This window comes from Spea bombifrons, chromosome 10, assembly GCF_027358695.1.
Source record: "Spea bombifrons isolate aSpeBom1 chromosome 10, aSpeBom1.2.pri, whole genome shotgun sequence".
NCBI classification, from domain to species: domain Eukaryota; kingdom Metazoa; phylum Chordata; class Amphibia; order Anura; family Pelobatidae; genus Spea; species Spea bombifrons.
The window spans coordinates 26,745,101-26,762,490 of NC_071096.1; the positions used below are offsets into that span (position 1 = coordinate 26,745,101).

General features: G+C 38.6%; 1 protein-coding gene across 1 annotated transcript in view; it reads left to right on the top strand.

Moving 5' to 3' along the window:
* The window catches only part of ZNF423 (zinc finger protein 423), a 124,048-nt gene extending 106,993 nt beyond the window's left edge, over positions 1–17,055 (top strand). The window contains exons 6-8 of the mRNA XM_053449711.1: positions 515–646; positions 2,672–2,787; positions 16,423–17,055. Of these exons, the coding sequence (XP_053305686.1) occupies positions 515–646; positions 2,672–2,787; positions 16,423–16,452 (278 nt within the window). The 3' untranslated portion in view covers positions 16,453–17,055. The remainder of the gene's footprint in view (positions 1–514; positions 647–2,671; positions 2,788–16,422) is intronic.
* The last annotated feature ends 335 nt before the right edge of the window (positions 17,056–17,390 follow it).

Here is a 17,390-nt window from a genome sequence, read left to right on the forward strand (position 1 = left end):
AAACACCCCCTTTAATGAGAATTGGTGAATTCAAATGGTTCAACTGGTTTATTTCGCCGTATTTTGCCCCAGGAAGTGAATATTAAACCCCCACTTCCTGTCGTACTCTGCAAAAGTGCTATGGATACTATTGATCTACTGATTTAAAGTAGGAACTATAAATATTAAACAATACATGGAAAAATATTTCAAATGCATTCTAAGTACTTAAAATTACCCTTTTTCCCAGTATACTTTGCTAAAAAAAAACATAGGGGTTTATTCACAAAACAGGGGCAGCTCGAACCTTCTAATAAGAGAAGGCTCCTCTCTTTTTGGTGAAAATAAAACATGTTATCTAACCACTTACCTCGCTACAAACAAGTATTTATCACGGAAAGACTGAATTTGAACATTATATTCCTGGTGTTACCTGAAATTGTGTGTATGCTGAATCTTTTACTCAGCAGAATGTCGCATTTCAAATTACGTTCTTCCATGTCACTAACAAGTGTGTTTGATTTCGACCTTACAGAGGAAGGAATCAATCATGAGTGTAAACTGTGCAACCAGATGTTTGACTCTCCTGCCAAGCTCCTGTGTCACCTGATCGAGCACAGCTTCGAAGGGATGGGAGGGACGTTCAAATGTCCAGTTTGTTTTACAGGTAAGTATGAGTGTGTGCGTGCGCATGGTTTACTTCTAAACCAAGTGTGTCCAGGGTGAAGGTGTGCATGCATATAATTCTTTGGGTGTACGAAGACATATGTTTTGTGCAATCACACAATGGTTTCCTTCCACTAAAAGAATTCAGATTGTATTATCTATATGTAATAGTGTACCGTTTTATAGTAAAAGTCCTATTTATTGCCTCCTACCCCCCCAAAATATGATATTAAAAATGTATAGGTGGTTGCAGCAGGGTTGATATAGTGATCAAATACTACAGATTAACTATAGGTTTATCAGGTCCATGTTAAAAGTACTTTGTTGGCGTTAGTATAGTGTTCCGTAGTGACATTAAATATTGTTTGGGTGGATGTTTGAGTCATTTAAATATGAACTGAGGGAGTGAGACATCAGGACTGGCTACATAGGATGCTAATGCATCAAACTTTAAAATGTGAAACTCGAAAAGTTTAATAAAAGTAACCGGTAGGACCACAGGTGGGCACCAAAAACACAGTTTGTTGGCTATGGGAATAAAACTCAGTCCTTGACAAACGTAATCTTGCTGGAGTTTTAAGACCTCTCCACTTAATATCTCATCACACAGTTAATGCTGACTTTAATACACAATTAACACGCGATTAACATGGATGCAAATCATGGAGCACCATGCATGGTATTATTGAGGACATCGGGATTGCAGCACCTGCGACACTATCTAGAACCCTTGAAGCTGGTCAACATTACCGTTTTCTTTATCAATTCAGAAAGTGGTACGAAACCCCCTGATATGGAGAAGATGGTTTAAATGTCACACTGGCTACATATTTTGAAGTAGCATGTGTTTTATTTTTGCCTCCCTACACGTGTGCTGCTTGCGAAGTACAAGAAATTAGGCGTGATACGACTAAATGTGTTTATACGTAAAATGCCACGTCTTCTCGCTTTGTGTGTGGGAGTTCCCCCCTTTGAAAATAATGAAAAGATTGTGGCGAAACTCATGATTGACCACAGGCAGCAGTTTGCAAATTAAAACAAATAAACGGAGAGTGTCTGTATGAGTGTAAAAGCATCTTCGACACAGCTACAACACATCCTTGGCAACGCCGCCTAAGGCGACTTGCTTGGTACTTACATTCCAGTATCAGAGCAGTGTGAACAAACTAAATGCTAAACCAGACTTGTGATACAGATCCCTAATCACGTCATATTACATGACATTTACTTATAGAGCGCCGGCAGATTCCGTAGCTCTATTACAAAAGACCTGGCAGTGTGGGGAGGGTAATTAATAGAGAAAAAAAAATCTGTATCTTTTGTTTTAAGTATTTTATATGGTTTCGCAGTGTCAAATATTTTTTGATATTGCGTTTCTATTTTCTTTATTTTTGTCCAATGCGAAGAATGTGATTTCACCCTGCATATATCTGATTACCGCTTTCTAATTGGCTGGTTAGATGCAGCCAATAGGTGACAGGAGGCCAGCGCGTAACAAACATGCTCACGTCACATTGAGCTCTGCTACAGTTACACTTGAAATGATTATTAAAATTTAAGGTTAATAACTTATTTTGGTTGATAATTACACTTTTGAGCCACCATCCATTTTAACCAAAATTCAGCCAAAATGAATGAATACATGCTCCTGGTGTCATTTTGTAAGGGGTAACATTTCACCTCTAAGTGTCGGGTATATAGATCATGGCCTGAGGTATATGGGGTTTCATATATTGCATTATTTGATTAGTATGATGCTATCCATTCATGCAAAGACTGCTGATTAATTTATTCTCTGGATTACTCTATTCCCAACCGACATCGTTCCAGCGTATGATGTGTCTTATGTCTAATACATACTATTTCCTCTTTGAACAATAGGAACAATATATATTATGCATTTCTGTGAATGTAGCAGTCAGTTTATTCATCTATTTGGGCAGCTTGTTTTTGCTCTGTGTGGTAGTATAGTTTTGCATACGTTTAGAGTTGCGACTTGCGTTTTAATCCTCGTGCTTTTCTGCAGTTTTTGTACAGGCCAACAAGCTACAGCAGCACATCTTTGCCGTACATGGACAAGAAGATAAAATCTATGACTGTTCTCAATGCCCGCAGAAGTTCTTCTTTCAAACAGAGCTTCAGGTAATTCTTCTTTTAGTAATTATGTCAAATACATTGTGACAAGACATTTGATTTGGGAACATGGGACTGCAGCCCTGCATTTCTGATCACAGTAGCGATGGTCAGCTGGCAAAGGGTTGGGATCTGAGCTAGCGATGCTGGTCCTTCTTGGGGAGATCTCCTACAAACATGCAAGACGTACCAACAAACCCAGGTACTGTTTTGTCTTAATGCAGGAACCCCCTTTTTGTCGACAAGTCACCACTACCTTTTGGTTCTGACCCAATTGTGGTTAACAATGGTTAACAAGCGGCCCTACTATAGTAGTCTAAGCTTTTTCACTACCTCTTTTGTGATACCTGTAAAACCAGTCTCTATGAACATTCTCTTTTTTTGTCAAAACGTTCTTCTCTCGAAGACTTGGTTTTAAGCTTTTTAGATATTTTAAGCCAATGTCAGAAAAGAATTTTCCTTTTAAAATAACCTTATTTCTAACATATTTTTGCAGAATTGAATATTCAAGCTTTTTCTCACAAGGCCATCTATTTTCCATGTAAATAACATAATTGACTGCAGATTAAAAAAAAAACCTCCTGAACACCCATTTGCCCTTTTTTTCTTTTTGCTGAAGTTGTATTATTATTGGTACAAAAATAATCTAATAATTGCAGAATTGCACCGTTTTTCTCTTTGTTTGCTCTGACCGTGTTCCCGGTAAAGCGATGTACAAGTATATACCAGAAGAAATCAAACACATCGTCGCGTGCCTCATTATTTTAAATGCTGCCGACTGAATACAGAATCTCTTAGGGTCTTTTATTGCCTCTTTGTTGTATCGGTTGACAACATCTGTATAGCAGGTTCCATTTAGAATCAGATCAGGTCAGGGTAAATCAGTCATGCGTTGGCCCGGTTCGGGACCAGTCGTCTGATTGGTCACAGAGCGTAGGTCGTCCCTGTTGACCTCACATGCTACTACTTTTATTTGGTGTTAATTCGTGTGAGTGAGCCCTGAGCTAGGAACCCCCGCAGGAGATTAGGTACTCTGCTCATCTGGAAGCAGATTTTTACCATACATCCTTTGTTTTCAGTCTCTAGACATCTATGTTTTTACATAAATAGATCGTATAAGCCCATCACTGTGTGCAAATGGATGAGGATTTAAGCAAAATAAAACATGTGTGATATGTATTTATAAAAACGTGTGTTCCTAATTTGTAATTATATTATTATTGCATTATACTATTGTATGTGAATGTTTTTTTTCAGTAGCGTTTTGTAATGAAAAAATTGCATACGCTCTCCAACAGAATGATTTAAACAGTGCAAATAATAAATAGAGTGAGAGGATCTTTATCCAACACCACATTCCACCCCTGACCTAGGCCAGAATATGTCACTGAATTCTAGAAAATGTATATTGTCCCATCGACAAATCCCACACTGTAGGTAACTATTTCATGTAATATTTTGAAATATACAAGTAAAAAAATATTCCTATAGTTACACAAAGTAACACAAGATGATTGCTCATCAGGCAACATGACGCAATTTTCTTTTGCCTCCATATCTCATGATGTTCTTTTCATCAAGATTCAGGAACAAGATACTTACCCCCCATGATTGATTAAATGATCATGTTGTGTGAGGAATTCACACTATTGGGTGAGCTTCTCCAGCTACACCTGGCTTATATTAAGTAAATAAAACCTAATAATTATCATCATGGGTAGTCACCGAGCAGCAAATCCAAATCAACTGAACTTGGCATGGTAGAAAATAGTGTCTAGAAAATAGTGTCAGAACGCATTCACCACTTCCCTTAGCAGCTAAACTTTGGAAGAACCTAGAAATGACTTCCCAGATTTCATTTGGGTCAAATCATCGTAGATGTGTTTACGAAAAATAAAAATTATTGCAAAGATGACCTAAATGTGCATGAAACCTGTATACATAGTGAATTCTAAATACCTACTTTGTTGGACTCTGCGGATCTGAGTAGAGACAGTGGACAGAGCTTCTTGGTCCCTTGAAGCATGGACTTTGTGTCCGCAGGTCCAGTGTTGTTTTAGATTTTGGCTGCTTTGGGGGCAAAACTGACTTCACAGTTATGGTTATATGTTGTGTTTCTTTGTGCATAAGGTTTTCAACAGAATCCCATTATAATATAGATGGAAACTTTTCTTTACGTACTTATAAATATATAAAGTTGTGTGTGTGTCTGTTACTAAATTCCCGTTAGATAAGACAACCTCCCTTCTTAGCTACAATTTATTTTTAACTCATGAAATATTTATTTGGGATGGCGTTTTGCTATAACACACAACATTTTTTACTACCTCATTTTCTGTTGGTTTAAAGCCAGCGAGATCCTGTCACTGCTTCTATTTTCAACTTGGTAAATACCATAAACCAATGTCCTGATTATAGTCTTAATGGCCAACTGTTTTACCCAATTAACAATCTTAATTACACGCTACCTAATTTCATAAGAGCCACGCATAGTAATTCTGTGCAAATATCAGCTTTCACCGAGGTGGAAAGTCACATTTTTAATTGTGATTATGCATTTTTTTATTGCGGTGTGGGAAAAAAATGTACAAATGGAATTTCAAATTAACAATTTTGACAGCAAATAGAAAATGCTAGGTAATGATATATCTTGATTTATATGTATTGGTAAAGATTAAACCTCTTAAAACCTTAATAATAAACAGAGTTTGGGCTTCCTAGTGTTGCATATGAATATAGAAATCAAGTTCATTACAGTGTTACTTTATTTAATGAGAATTAATTTGCTAAACCCGTACACAGTAATATTTCTTCTCACCGTCTTTGCTTAAATATTACCTCAAGGATCTACTAATACATTCTGCTGGGCCAGCTCATCCGTTCTCGCTGGAGAAAGTCACTGCGGTGGACCCTTTAAAACACATAGTGGAGTCTATAGGTTGAAATCGGCTCCCAGACAATTCAGTTTTGTACCCCTCTGGTGCCCGAAGGTGCATTCCTTCCCCATACTAGGCCCAACTCTACACTCCGTACAAATGCTTTTGTATCTGGTGGGAATTACCCAACACCAGTCTTTGGGCACCATTTCCGGGGTCTGTTGCACCTATTAGAGCCTGAAGAAGATGCTGGCCAGAGTTTAGTTATATTTTGTTTCTGCAATTGTGATCTCATGAGGCGTTGCGTTGTCAGAGTTGGTGTATCTTACCATCTTCACCAAATAGTCCAGTATCCTAAGGGAGTTTATGTAGTAAATCAAAGATGACTTTATGGAATTCATATTCTGAATTCCAATGGGTTTTTTGTTTCTCAGCCCCTTTTAACTGTTTAAATGCTCATTGTTTTAGATAAAGGTTCTCTCTGTGGACAGTGTGCCGCAAAGTGAAGTTCGTTTAGGGTGAAGCCTGCGTTCCGAGCAAATTTAATTTTCCTAAAACTTTGGTGCTTTGCAGTCGGTTTTTATAGGTGCGCCGCGATGCTGTTTACTCATGAAACCCTTCGTTTTATTTGATTTCTGATGAAGGAAAACTCTTGTTGCTTACATAGACATAACAATATATGCCTCAATGTTTTTACAAGAAATGTCTAGATCATTAAATGTAATGGGTCTCAGCTGCAGTTTTGATCACTGAAGCATGCACACAATTCATCACAGCAAATTAGGTATGTCTTAGTAACTTAACGTTCTATCGTTTACTGGGGTTTTTTTTTTTTTTTTGGAGAGCCGGAACTTAAAAGTAGCACAAAAACTATTTGCGATACCAAATGATTCACTCTGTTTCTCCCAGGGAATGATGGGTAATAATAACAGAATGGAGGACGGTTCTGTGTGTTCCTGCTCCAAGAACTTGTGGAAGAAGCAGTAGCTCTGCCAGCACATATCCCCGATCACATCTATTATTTATCTTTTTTTTTCGGCAAGTTTCTTGTCTGCGGTAAAGGAGATGTGTTCTTCAGCGTTTTACTCCGTTTGTGCCTCTGTAGTTTTACCAAAAAAAAAATGGGGAAAAAACAGCTTAGTGTTTGGATTCCTACTGTTTTTGATATTGACATTTTGTCCTGACTAATAAGCTAAAGTATATCTTCAATTCTGGGAAGGAAATCTAGCTGTACTGGCCAAGGAATCTGAGTGCGAAAGAGGAAAATATGTTTCTAGGTTTTCTACTCATCAGCAAGAACAATCAATTTGTAATAACATTTAACAATATTATTTTAGCTGGCAAGACATACAGCCCCCATTCTTTAGAATGTCCTAGTGGACAAACGTATCATAGAATAGGTTTTGCTGCGGCTAAAGCTTCTGGGAAGTGTCATGACTAACTCACTAGATGTGTTGAGTGTATTAAAGTAGCAGGGATGTCTCCTATTCCAAAATGATTCAACAGAACGCCCCCCCCTTCAGATTTTTATACTTTAGATGCCTGCAGACCATACTTTGCATGCAGTTGTCCAGAAGTAGAGCTCCATTAAGTGCCGTACCATTAAATGGTAGGGGATATACCGGAGCAGATAGCTGGAATACTTCATTTGTTGTGCAGCTTTGCTTGATCTTCTGGGGGGGGGGTATTTAAATCCATTGGCAATGTAACACTTTTTTTTTATGAGAATTGGTCCATTAAAAGCAAGACATAGTATAATTAGAGCAGTTATGAAGCGACTCCCAGCATGCTGTGGTTGGGTTTATAAACCCCTAGCCAAAAAGGAGAGAAGGCTCTAGGGCAAAAATACAGGTGATTCATTGGTCACTCTTTTTAGAGAAATACATGTACTCAGATAATATATATATATATATATGTATATGCAATGCTCTATATATTCAGTCATTGTAGTGGTTGTTGATTTTCTTTCACGGGTTTATAAACATTGTCATAAACAACATCAGTCATGGAAGATGAGCGATCTGCATTCCCATGTCCTGATCCCTTGGGTGCTTCCTAATGTTACTCCTTTTGTTTTGTTGGGTGCGTGTATGGAGAATTGCGGCGTGTTTACAGATAGTCTCTAGTTAACTCTGTGTCAGACCCCTCTAGAGACTTTTATATTCAAAACACAAAGGTAAGATGCATTTCCCCAAGCAGCCGAGGAGGCTTTCAGTGGCAAATCTTTATCGGGTTTAGAAAATAAAACATCTAGTTTGCAAGTAATATTTAAAGAGCGATTAAAGGTACACCAAATAACCAGCCAGATAGAAGTGTAAAGTTATTCATGGCTAATTTCTCTACAAAGAGGCCACTAATACAGGGCTTATTTATTAAAAGATGCTGGCCCATCCTAAATAGCACTAAATCTAGAATTAGAAGCATCGTTCCTAGTACTGTTAACTGCCCAAACCCTTCACAGAAATAATTCTTTAATCATGGAAAATGTCTCATTAATCATTTTTTCCAGGAACGCTTAATTGGCATGTGACGCAAAATCAGGCACCGATAGGTTGCTGCTAAAATAACCAAGAAGCTTCTCAAAGGTTTCTGCGTTTTGTGATTAAAACATCAGAGGAAACACTAAAATGAAAGATCTGCACCCAAGACACCAATACTTTTGGGCAGGTCTTGGATTTCAGTGCGTTATTAATTCCCGTATGTTGTAAGCCTTTAAGGATGCAGCTATTCATCCATGAAAGCTTCTGTCGTATCTGTGCTGGCTTTGTCATGGGGTCTTTTCTGCCGCTGTGAGCATACTATACTACCCTATTTGATACTCTGTCTTGGTAAAAACTGACCAAGTTGTATTGAATTGTTTTATTCTGCATGGTAAGGGTTTTGCTAAATATTGTTGGCTTTAGTGAACACTGCTGGCACTGCCCATGGAACGCTTTCACGGAACATTGCCATTGCCTGTGCAGGTGACACCGTCATCTGCATGAACACTGTGCAAGAGAACGCTTCCCTGGCACTTGGTGGGGATTTATCTGTTTGCACTTTGAGTTAATGGTGCAGTCCGTATCGCACCCAGGAGTGTGGTTATAGGTTGCCACTTATTTTCTGTAAGTTAATTATGGTGTTGGTTAATTTGTAACCAAGCCTTCCCGCTTAAAGCAGTTCTATCACTTTTCCCAAAATCCAACATTCTAGAATTCCATGTGCTAAACAAAACCATTGCGGTGGCGTTTAATGATTAAAATAATCAATATATGTGTGAATCGCACATTCTATGTTACGTTGTATATCATGGGGCAGCCATCTAAACTTTCTGTATGATTATTTCTTCCCATTAAGTTGTCTCTGTCCTTTACGTTTGCTCCCTTTTAAGAATAGACCTTGTCATGTCTTTTTAAATGAAAAGTGTGGCATGAAAGCCCATAAATTAATATTAATCAATGCTATTTGATGGTTAGCAGATATAAAATGGATAACATTGCTCCGCTAAGTGTTTGTGTTTCCCATGATGCTTTCCTCTTGCAATGCTTTGCTGCATTCACGCGAACTTACATGCAATTTGCTTGCGTTTTGCTTTGAAGGTTGAATGACATAAAAATTAGACCATTACATTAGCATAATGCTACTAAAGCTTATTATAGCAGTATATTTTTTTCTGAATATGTAAAAGGTACATTTTTTTTATTACAATTTAATAGATTGAACAGAAAAATATGTATATCTTTTATAAGAGCTTTTTATATTCTCCTTCAATAGGGAATATTTTACACATCCAACCATGGGACCATATAAGCATCTTTTATATATATACGTTTTTAGTTTTTTCTGGTCACTTGTAATATAGTGGCCCTTAGCATAAATATTTCTAAACCTGTTTTGTTTTTAGCACCTTTCTTAATCTTTTAAAAAGCAATAGACGGTGTCGAGGAATGATATAGGAAATATTATTGTTAACGAAAGTTAAGGTTCAGGGCTGACACATAAAATATGCACAAAAAAAGCACAAAAATGGGAATCGCATATACATATGGTTATTGCTGAAATGACCAATAGGTGTACATCACAAACCAATAAGCCAGTGCATACCGAGTAGATTCATACAACAAATCAAAGGGTTTTAAGTTACGTCATATATTTCATAGCCCACCACTATGCCAGTTACCCCATTTTTGGCAATTCTTATCATAACAGTGATGTATAACTCACCATGTATCTGATTTAGTGGTACAGGGTTGCTTTGAACATATTAAGACATGCCTGCAATGTATACCCCTATCCGGACACCATCTATGAGGCATCTGGGTGGTGGGAGAGGTCCTAGAAGTCTAGTTGGGACATTAAAATATGCTCCAAAACAAGGAAGCACTTACATCGCAATAGGGCTGCAACAACTAATCGATAAAATCGATAATAATCGATAATGAAATTCGTTGGCAACGAATTTCATTATCGATTAGTTGAATCGATTATTATCGATTATAAAATGAGGGTTTTTTCAGAGCAAACGCTCTGAAAAATCCCCCTCATTATATAATCCGTTTAGTCTGACTAACCGTCTCACAGCAGCAGCTCCTATTTACTCCCCCTCCCTGTAATCACTGTGACAACTGGCCCCGCCCCTTCCTTCTCCAGGCCAGAACCACATGGCTGTGACACTCATCTAACTGTAAGTATATGTATATATGTATATATATGTATATATATATGTATGTATGTGTATATATATATATATATATATATATATATATATATGTATGTAATATATATATATATATATATATATATATATATTTGGGCTACTGAAAGTTAGGGGAGATGGGGGTTAATTTAGGGGCAGTTATGGTTAGTGGGGTGTTTAGGGTTAATTTAGGGGCAGTTATGGTTAATTGGGTGTTTAGGGTTAATTTAGGGGCAGTTATGTTAATAGGGTGTTTAGGGTTAATTTAGGAGCAGCTGTGGTTAATGGGGTGTTTGGGGTTAATTTGAGGCAGTTGTGGTTGATGGGGTCTTTAGGGTTAATTTAGGGGATGCTGTGGTTAAGGGGGTGTTAAGGGTTAATTTAGGGGCAGTTATGGTTAATGGGGAGTTTAGGGTTAATTTAGGGGAATCTAAATCCTGGGGCAGTGAAGTGACATATCTGGGGGTATAAGGCATATACAGTATATAAGGCATATGTGGGGAGGGCAGTGTGGCATGTCTGGGGAGGACGGAGTGGTGTATCAGGGTGTATAAGGCATATCTGGGGGTAGAGTGGCATATCTGGGGGTAGAGAAGTGGCATGTCTGGGAGGCAGGGTGGCATGTCTGGGGAGGATGGAGTGGGGTATCAGGGGATATAAGGCGTATCAGGCACAGTGGCATATGTGGGAGGCAGCGTGGAGTGGCAGATGTGGAAGGCAGCATGGCGTGGCATATGTGGGGAGGGCAGGGTGGCATGTCTGGGGAGGATGGAGTGGTGTTTCAGGGGGTATAAGGCGTACCAGGCACAGTGGCATGTGGGGGGTAGAGTGGCGTGGCAGATGTGGGAGGCAGCGTGGAGTGGCATATGTGGGAGGCAGCGTGGAGTGGCAGATGTGGGAGGCAGCGTGGAGTGGCAGATGTGGGAGGCAGCGTGGAGTGGCATATGTGGGAGGCAGCGTGGAGTGGCATATGTGGGAGGCAGCGTGGTGTGGTAAATGTGGGAGGCAGCGTGGAGTGCTGTGGTAGGCAGCGTGGCATATGTGGGGGGGCAGCATGGCATGTCTGGGAGGCAGCGTAGCAAATTAGTAAATTATTTTAAATAAATGAAAAATGTACATTTTTTTTATCCGATTAATCGATTAATCGAAAAAATAATCGGCCAACTAATCGATTATTAAAATAATCGTTAGTTGCAGCCCTACATCGCAAGCATATAACCACATGGTAAATAGCATTAACAAGTCAGGTGAGGAGTAAGTAAAGTCATAGCCAACGCTTTATCCGTCATCATCTATTGTCAGTTTGTGGATCTAATGGATTCGCAAAGGACATTATAGCCTTCAAAGAAGGATGCGTTTGGAGGTTTGGGTGAAGTAAAGCTCACCGATAATGTTTTTTTAAATGCTTTTGTGTGGCTTGTAAAGTCTACGTTGGGTGTCAGCAGAGTCTTATTGCCGCAGGCTTCGGTTTTATATTTCGCTCCTACAAGATTGATCCAATTACCCCGTGTTTCTATCCCCATTTGTAGTCAAATGGTAAAGATTTACTGAAAGGGCAAAAGGGCATTTCACCGGTCCTGTCAGCTTCCTTGTAGGTAACGTGAAGAAAAGACAAAACCCTGCAGCTTTGGTGATCTTTTACACAAAATTAATGTAGCTTGCGATAGGAAAAGCCTCTCAGACTATTTCTTCTAACCCCTCTGATTTTAGCATGTACCAGGTCAGATATGAAGTTCTTTGATTGTTCTTGGCCCAAGCTGTGATTTTACGATCTTCTATAATTAAACCTGCTACCGGCCCGGGCAATGCTAATTTCTGAAGCAAAATAAATCCTTACAATGTTTACAATAGACCAGTGGATTTCCCCATTGAAGTAAAATGATACATTCTTTCAGCCAGATGATGCGGCTCGCGGGGGAAATACGGGCACGGGAGAAAAAAAATATGATGGAGCCGATGAGGTTTGAGAACCAGAATCACTGTGACAGCCTGTTACACTTCCCATTTAATGCACTTCTGAACACAGCAGGCATTACTTACAGCTGCCGTATGACTTGTTTACTCCATTTCCAGTGAAATGTAAAGGAATTTATTCACTAATAGGTATTCCAGACTGATTCACAAAAGTACCTGAAACGGGTAACCTCTGGCCATGTTCAGTTCTGGTGTAAAATTAGTCTAACCGCCTTGGCAACCAACCAACGTTTGGACTATTCTCTACAGAAACTATATACATTATTATAAACGTATACTTTCACGTGAAACTAACGTTCATATGAAGGTGCTACGACTAGAAAAAAAGCATGCATTTTCTTGAATTTGTTCCTCTTTTGTTAGAATTCTCTGTCCGAAGTATAATTCGTAACGCGCCGCAGTACAGTCCCTTGACCGCACTTTGGAACACAGGAGGTAGTCTGTGGCAATGAAACACTTGAGAAACTCTTTGCTACACTGTATCAGGCAGGTAATGGTGCTGGTAACGGGCAAACCAACAGCTTGTGTTAAACAATTCTATTGTATCGTGCACATTATGCCATATAATAGGGAAACGATGAACCCATCGCTAGGTGCAAATATACTGCCATCCAATTCTGAATGGATGCATAATGAAAGGAGAGCTGGAGGCACACCTGCTTTATGGGAAGCATAACCGATCAGCTTTAATAAAGTGTATTAACTGAATAGCACCGGCATATTCATTGAGGTCTGTTTATGGCACACTCTCCAGTACATTTACTGTTTGTCAGAAGTGCAAACTAGTGAACATATGAGGCTTTAAGACAGGCCATCTGTTAGTCTCAGGCTCTTGGATGACGGTCAAAATGCTCTAAAAATAAGCGCATCTAACTGCATGGGACGACAAATGTGGTTTCCATCCACTTGGTGGAAATTTAATATAAATACAGTTCCACTCATTTACAAGTTTTAGATATTATATATTTGACAAATTTAAATTGTACATATTTTTGTATGGCAACATATTCAGGGATTGCAGAGCCACACAGAATTTGAGATGGATAGAAGCTTCCTGCTGAATATCACTGATGATATGTCTCCAAATGAGTCTTTTTTGCTTATGCAGAGTTTTAGCGCCCCCCCGGCTGTTCTACATGGCTGTGTTTTTATATTGAGCAAGCTCCTATTTTGTGAACATTTCAAAGCAAGAGACAAGATACCAGTACCTTCCGAGACATTCTCCGTGGATTGTGGTAGAATTCAGATTTCTCCCGGAGCTGGGGGTTCCTCGATACGTGCCTCCTTTGCCTGGTGGGTAATCCAATACTACACATTGTGTTGGATCTAGAACATACGGGTTACTTATATTTTCAGAATACTAATGAAACCAGTGATCTGCTATCCTTTGATGGTTCCACATAGGACATCTGCAAGCTCAGCTAAGCGCCCTTACTTCTGGTTAACGGTGGGCTCATAGAAATTATGAACAAACTGGACAAACAAAACATAGAGTGACCGATGCCTCCTGTCTCTGACCTGGGTACAAGCTACAACGTTTAATGTTCTCAGCTTTTTATTTGTTTGTTTGAGAAGGTGATGCTTAGAGTATAAATGAATTCCAGACATGTTTATTTCATCATACTTTGGCTCAGAATTGTTCCAAAGGGGAGGGATCCCATTGCGCTCTTCATTATCAGATTTAGAACCACATGCCATTCTGTTATTGACCTGTCTGTTGCAATCAATGCCACAGCCACAAAGATTTAAAATACTGCTCTGCCTGTAGACTGTGTCTCCCCCTTCTAGTGATGATTGTACATTATCTTTTAAATGACACCAGTTAAATGAGTATGGATTTATCTAGGACAAAATCTTTGCTTGACATAGATGGTACAAACTTGAATTTGTTTGGATTATTGCTTTTTCAATGCAAACTAAAATACCTAGTATTACAGGGAGGAAAAAAATAAAATAACTTGTTTTCTACAGCTCACTGTTCTTCTTTGGATTGGAATTAGAATGCGTTTCGAGAACTAGATTTTACATTCTTGGTTGCAGGGGTCAGTTCAAATTTTACTTTAAAAAGTATCTGGTTATATGTTCTTTTTCTAGCCTTAATAATTTGACTAGTAATATTTATTGCCTATCTTTAGTAACATTGTATATTATATTTGACCCAAGGAAGACACCACTATGGTCTTGGAACACCTAACGTGACTCTACATCTTATTCTTTGGTTGAAATACAGTTCTACAATAACATAGTTCTTATCCTGAAGTTATTTTGATTGTTGCCAACCAGATGGTCACGCACCTTCTATACCCTACAGAATAACTGTTGAACTATTTCCTAGCAAATGTATTTGTAGACGAGGTTATGACATCGGATTGACCCATTTAGCACATCCTGTAATTTTTAAATTTGTTCTTTAGATTATAAGATATTGTATCATTGTGTGACTGATTTTCAAAAATGTAACAACATTTCTAAGACACTAAATATCAAAAGTTATCCATCGTGAATACTAGTCCATTACCAGTCAACCAATTTCTCATTGAATTTGATATTGCGTTTTTTTGTTTTAAACCTCTACCAGTATATTTTAATCTGATAACATAAAAAACCCATTAACCATCACTATAGGAATATCTGCCTGCGTTATATTGGCACGAATAAATTTGGGCCTTGTGATTAGACTTTTACTTGTGCCGATCCGCTTTACGTCCGATTTAGTTTGGATAGAAGACTTTATCTAATTTGCCTGCCACCTGGTGGTCCGTTCTAATAGATAAAGGCTTTGGTGACTAATATTGAGCCTAAATGCGGTCATCGCTCCCTAGGAGACTTTGCCCCCTGAATGCAAGGTTCATTAGTTAACCGTTTCCTCAAGACAATTTTCATTAAGCAAGTGTCATTAGAGTGACAGAATGTCATTTATCAGCCTCTCTGCACATTACAGTTGTAAACTTGGATAATGCGATGGTAGATATATTTACTGGTGTGTTTCACAAGAAAAATGGAACATTAACGGCGACAACATCTCGAGTGGTCTTCAAGCTAAATGTAAGGACGTGCAATCTGCAGATTATACCCTTACAGCGATGTAGCAATCTTTCGTTGTTGTGATAGAATTTCAGTGATTGTAGCGTGTGCGATGTAACATTTGGAGACGGGTCTCTTGAAGCCTTGACAAAGGATTTGATAGTGTTCTGTGGCATTAGCGTAGCCACCGACAGAAGGTAACATTTGTCTCACCCAGCCTGGCATTTTTTCCGCCAGCTGTAAAAACTCAGCTCTAGGATTCTCCCGTCTTCTGGTGCTGCGGGGGCGACTCTTCTGTGCACCCGTTGTGATTCATTAGATACAAAGAGCCTTCTCTAATAAACCAACTTATGTATTGTATATCTTATTTATTTGGTTTTGCGCGCCACTTGAAAATATACAATATGTGCATGTATATACATTATGTGCTTTACAAGGAACACCCCCTCCTAGCGAAGGATTTCCTTCAATCGCGATTTCTCGCAGCCCGTCTTGTATAACCTTTGCATTCGGTGCCTGGTAGACACCTCTGGCACTGAAAAGGTTATCACCAAAATGAACATGTCTTGCTCTCGAGCAGCTAGGAATCTAACTGGAGCTGCTCAGGCATTTCTAGTGCTGTAAACACGTATCTTTGCCAATTTCTTTTCTCTTGGCAAAGGAACTCTCTCTCTCCAGTTGTTATAGAGAACAAAGGATAGAATACGGTAAACGGCCTGAAGGTGATGGAAGATTTTTTTTTTTTTTTCATAACATTGCGGCCAAAAAAAAAATCCCCAGGGTAGATTGTCTCCCCTACCCTTGCTTACATATTTCTCGTCTGTGTGCGGATTGAAATCCTGGTGGCAGCACCGGGACTGCTACGGAAAAAAAAAATGTTCTCTTTTCATGTCAGTGCCCATACAAAGAAATCTGTGTTATATTGGCAGCTATTACTTATGTGTCTTTTTCCTTTTTTTTTTTCCTTCATTTTTTTTTTTTAATAAATGAGGCTTTTTATGTGGAGCTCTTCATAAATGGTACTGAGTAGGAGGGTATGGGCAAGCTTTCTATTATTGAGCCCCTCATGTAATTCTCCTTTCTTCGTCTTTTCAGAACCACACGTTGAGCCAGCACGCACAGTGAGCCGGTGGCACTGTAGGACTTCTCTCTGCAGAAGACTTGACGGAGGCACAGTGGGGAGGACCATTTGAACATTACATCCAATCAAAGTGTCATTTGCAACCCAGATGTAAAACTCTAATGATTTGGCCATGAGGCGCTGCTATTATAAGCAGCTGGAAATGAATATTAATGGAAGAGATTAAAAGTATTCCATGCTCAGTATTTTTATTGTCCTGCTTCTTACTAGTGTATTTTAGCGCTTCTGACTGAATTTATAGTGTTAGAATAATCAGTTCCAATGATGTTGTCTTTTATTGCTTCTTGTATTATATTGATAGTTAAAAGCTTGGAGTGTTTTATTTTTTATTTTTGCCATCATTTAATTGCTATATTTTTTTTTTAGCTGTGTGTTTTTGTGATGTGATGGATCGGCAGCTGTCTATTCCATTTTAATATTTGTTTTTGTTTCTTGTTTTTTTTTCTACATAAGAAACTTAATGCTTTGATTGGATTTGTCAGTTGACAGAGGAACTAAAATCAGCAAATGGATGGTCTGCTTTTTAAATGTGACATTATCTGATTTATAATAACTAAGTACAGTTCAATAAAGGGAAATAAGAACAATTTGTGTCTGTTGGTTTTATATTGCAAATTTTCAGTTATACATATGTCCATGTTTGGATCACCACTGGTTAGTTGTTGCCACCAAACTCTGTTCCTCCGCTAACATTAGGCTGTGGTACATTTTATTTAGTCATAGAGCACCAGCAGAATCTATAGAGCTTTTACACAGTGTTAAAATGTACAATATACATAACTTGAACACATAATAAGACATACTGGTGCAGAAGAGGACCCTACTCTCGCTACCTTAAAATGTTGGCCATAGTTTAATAAAACTGTCTTTAACTTAGGTGATCAACATTTCTCCTTTTCATAAATTCAATTTTCTTCATGCT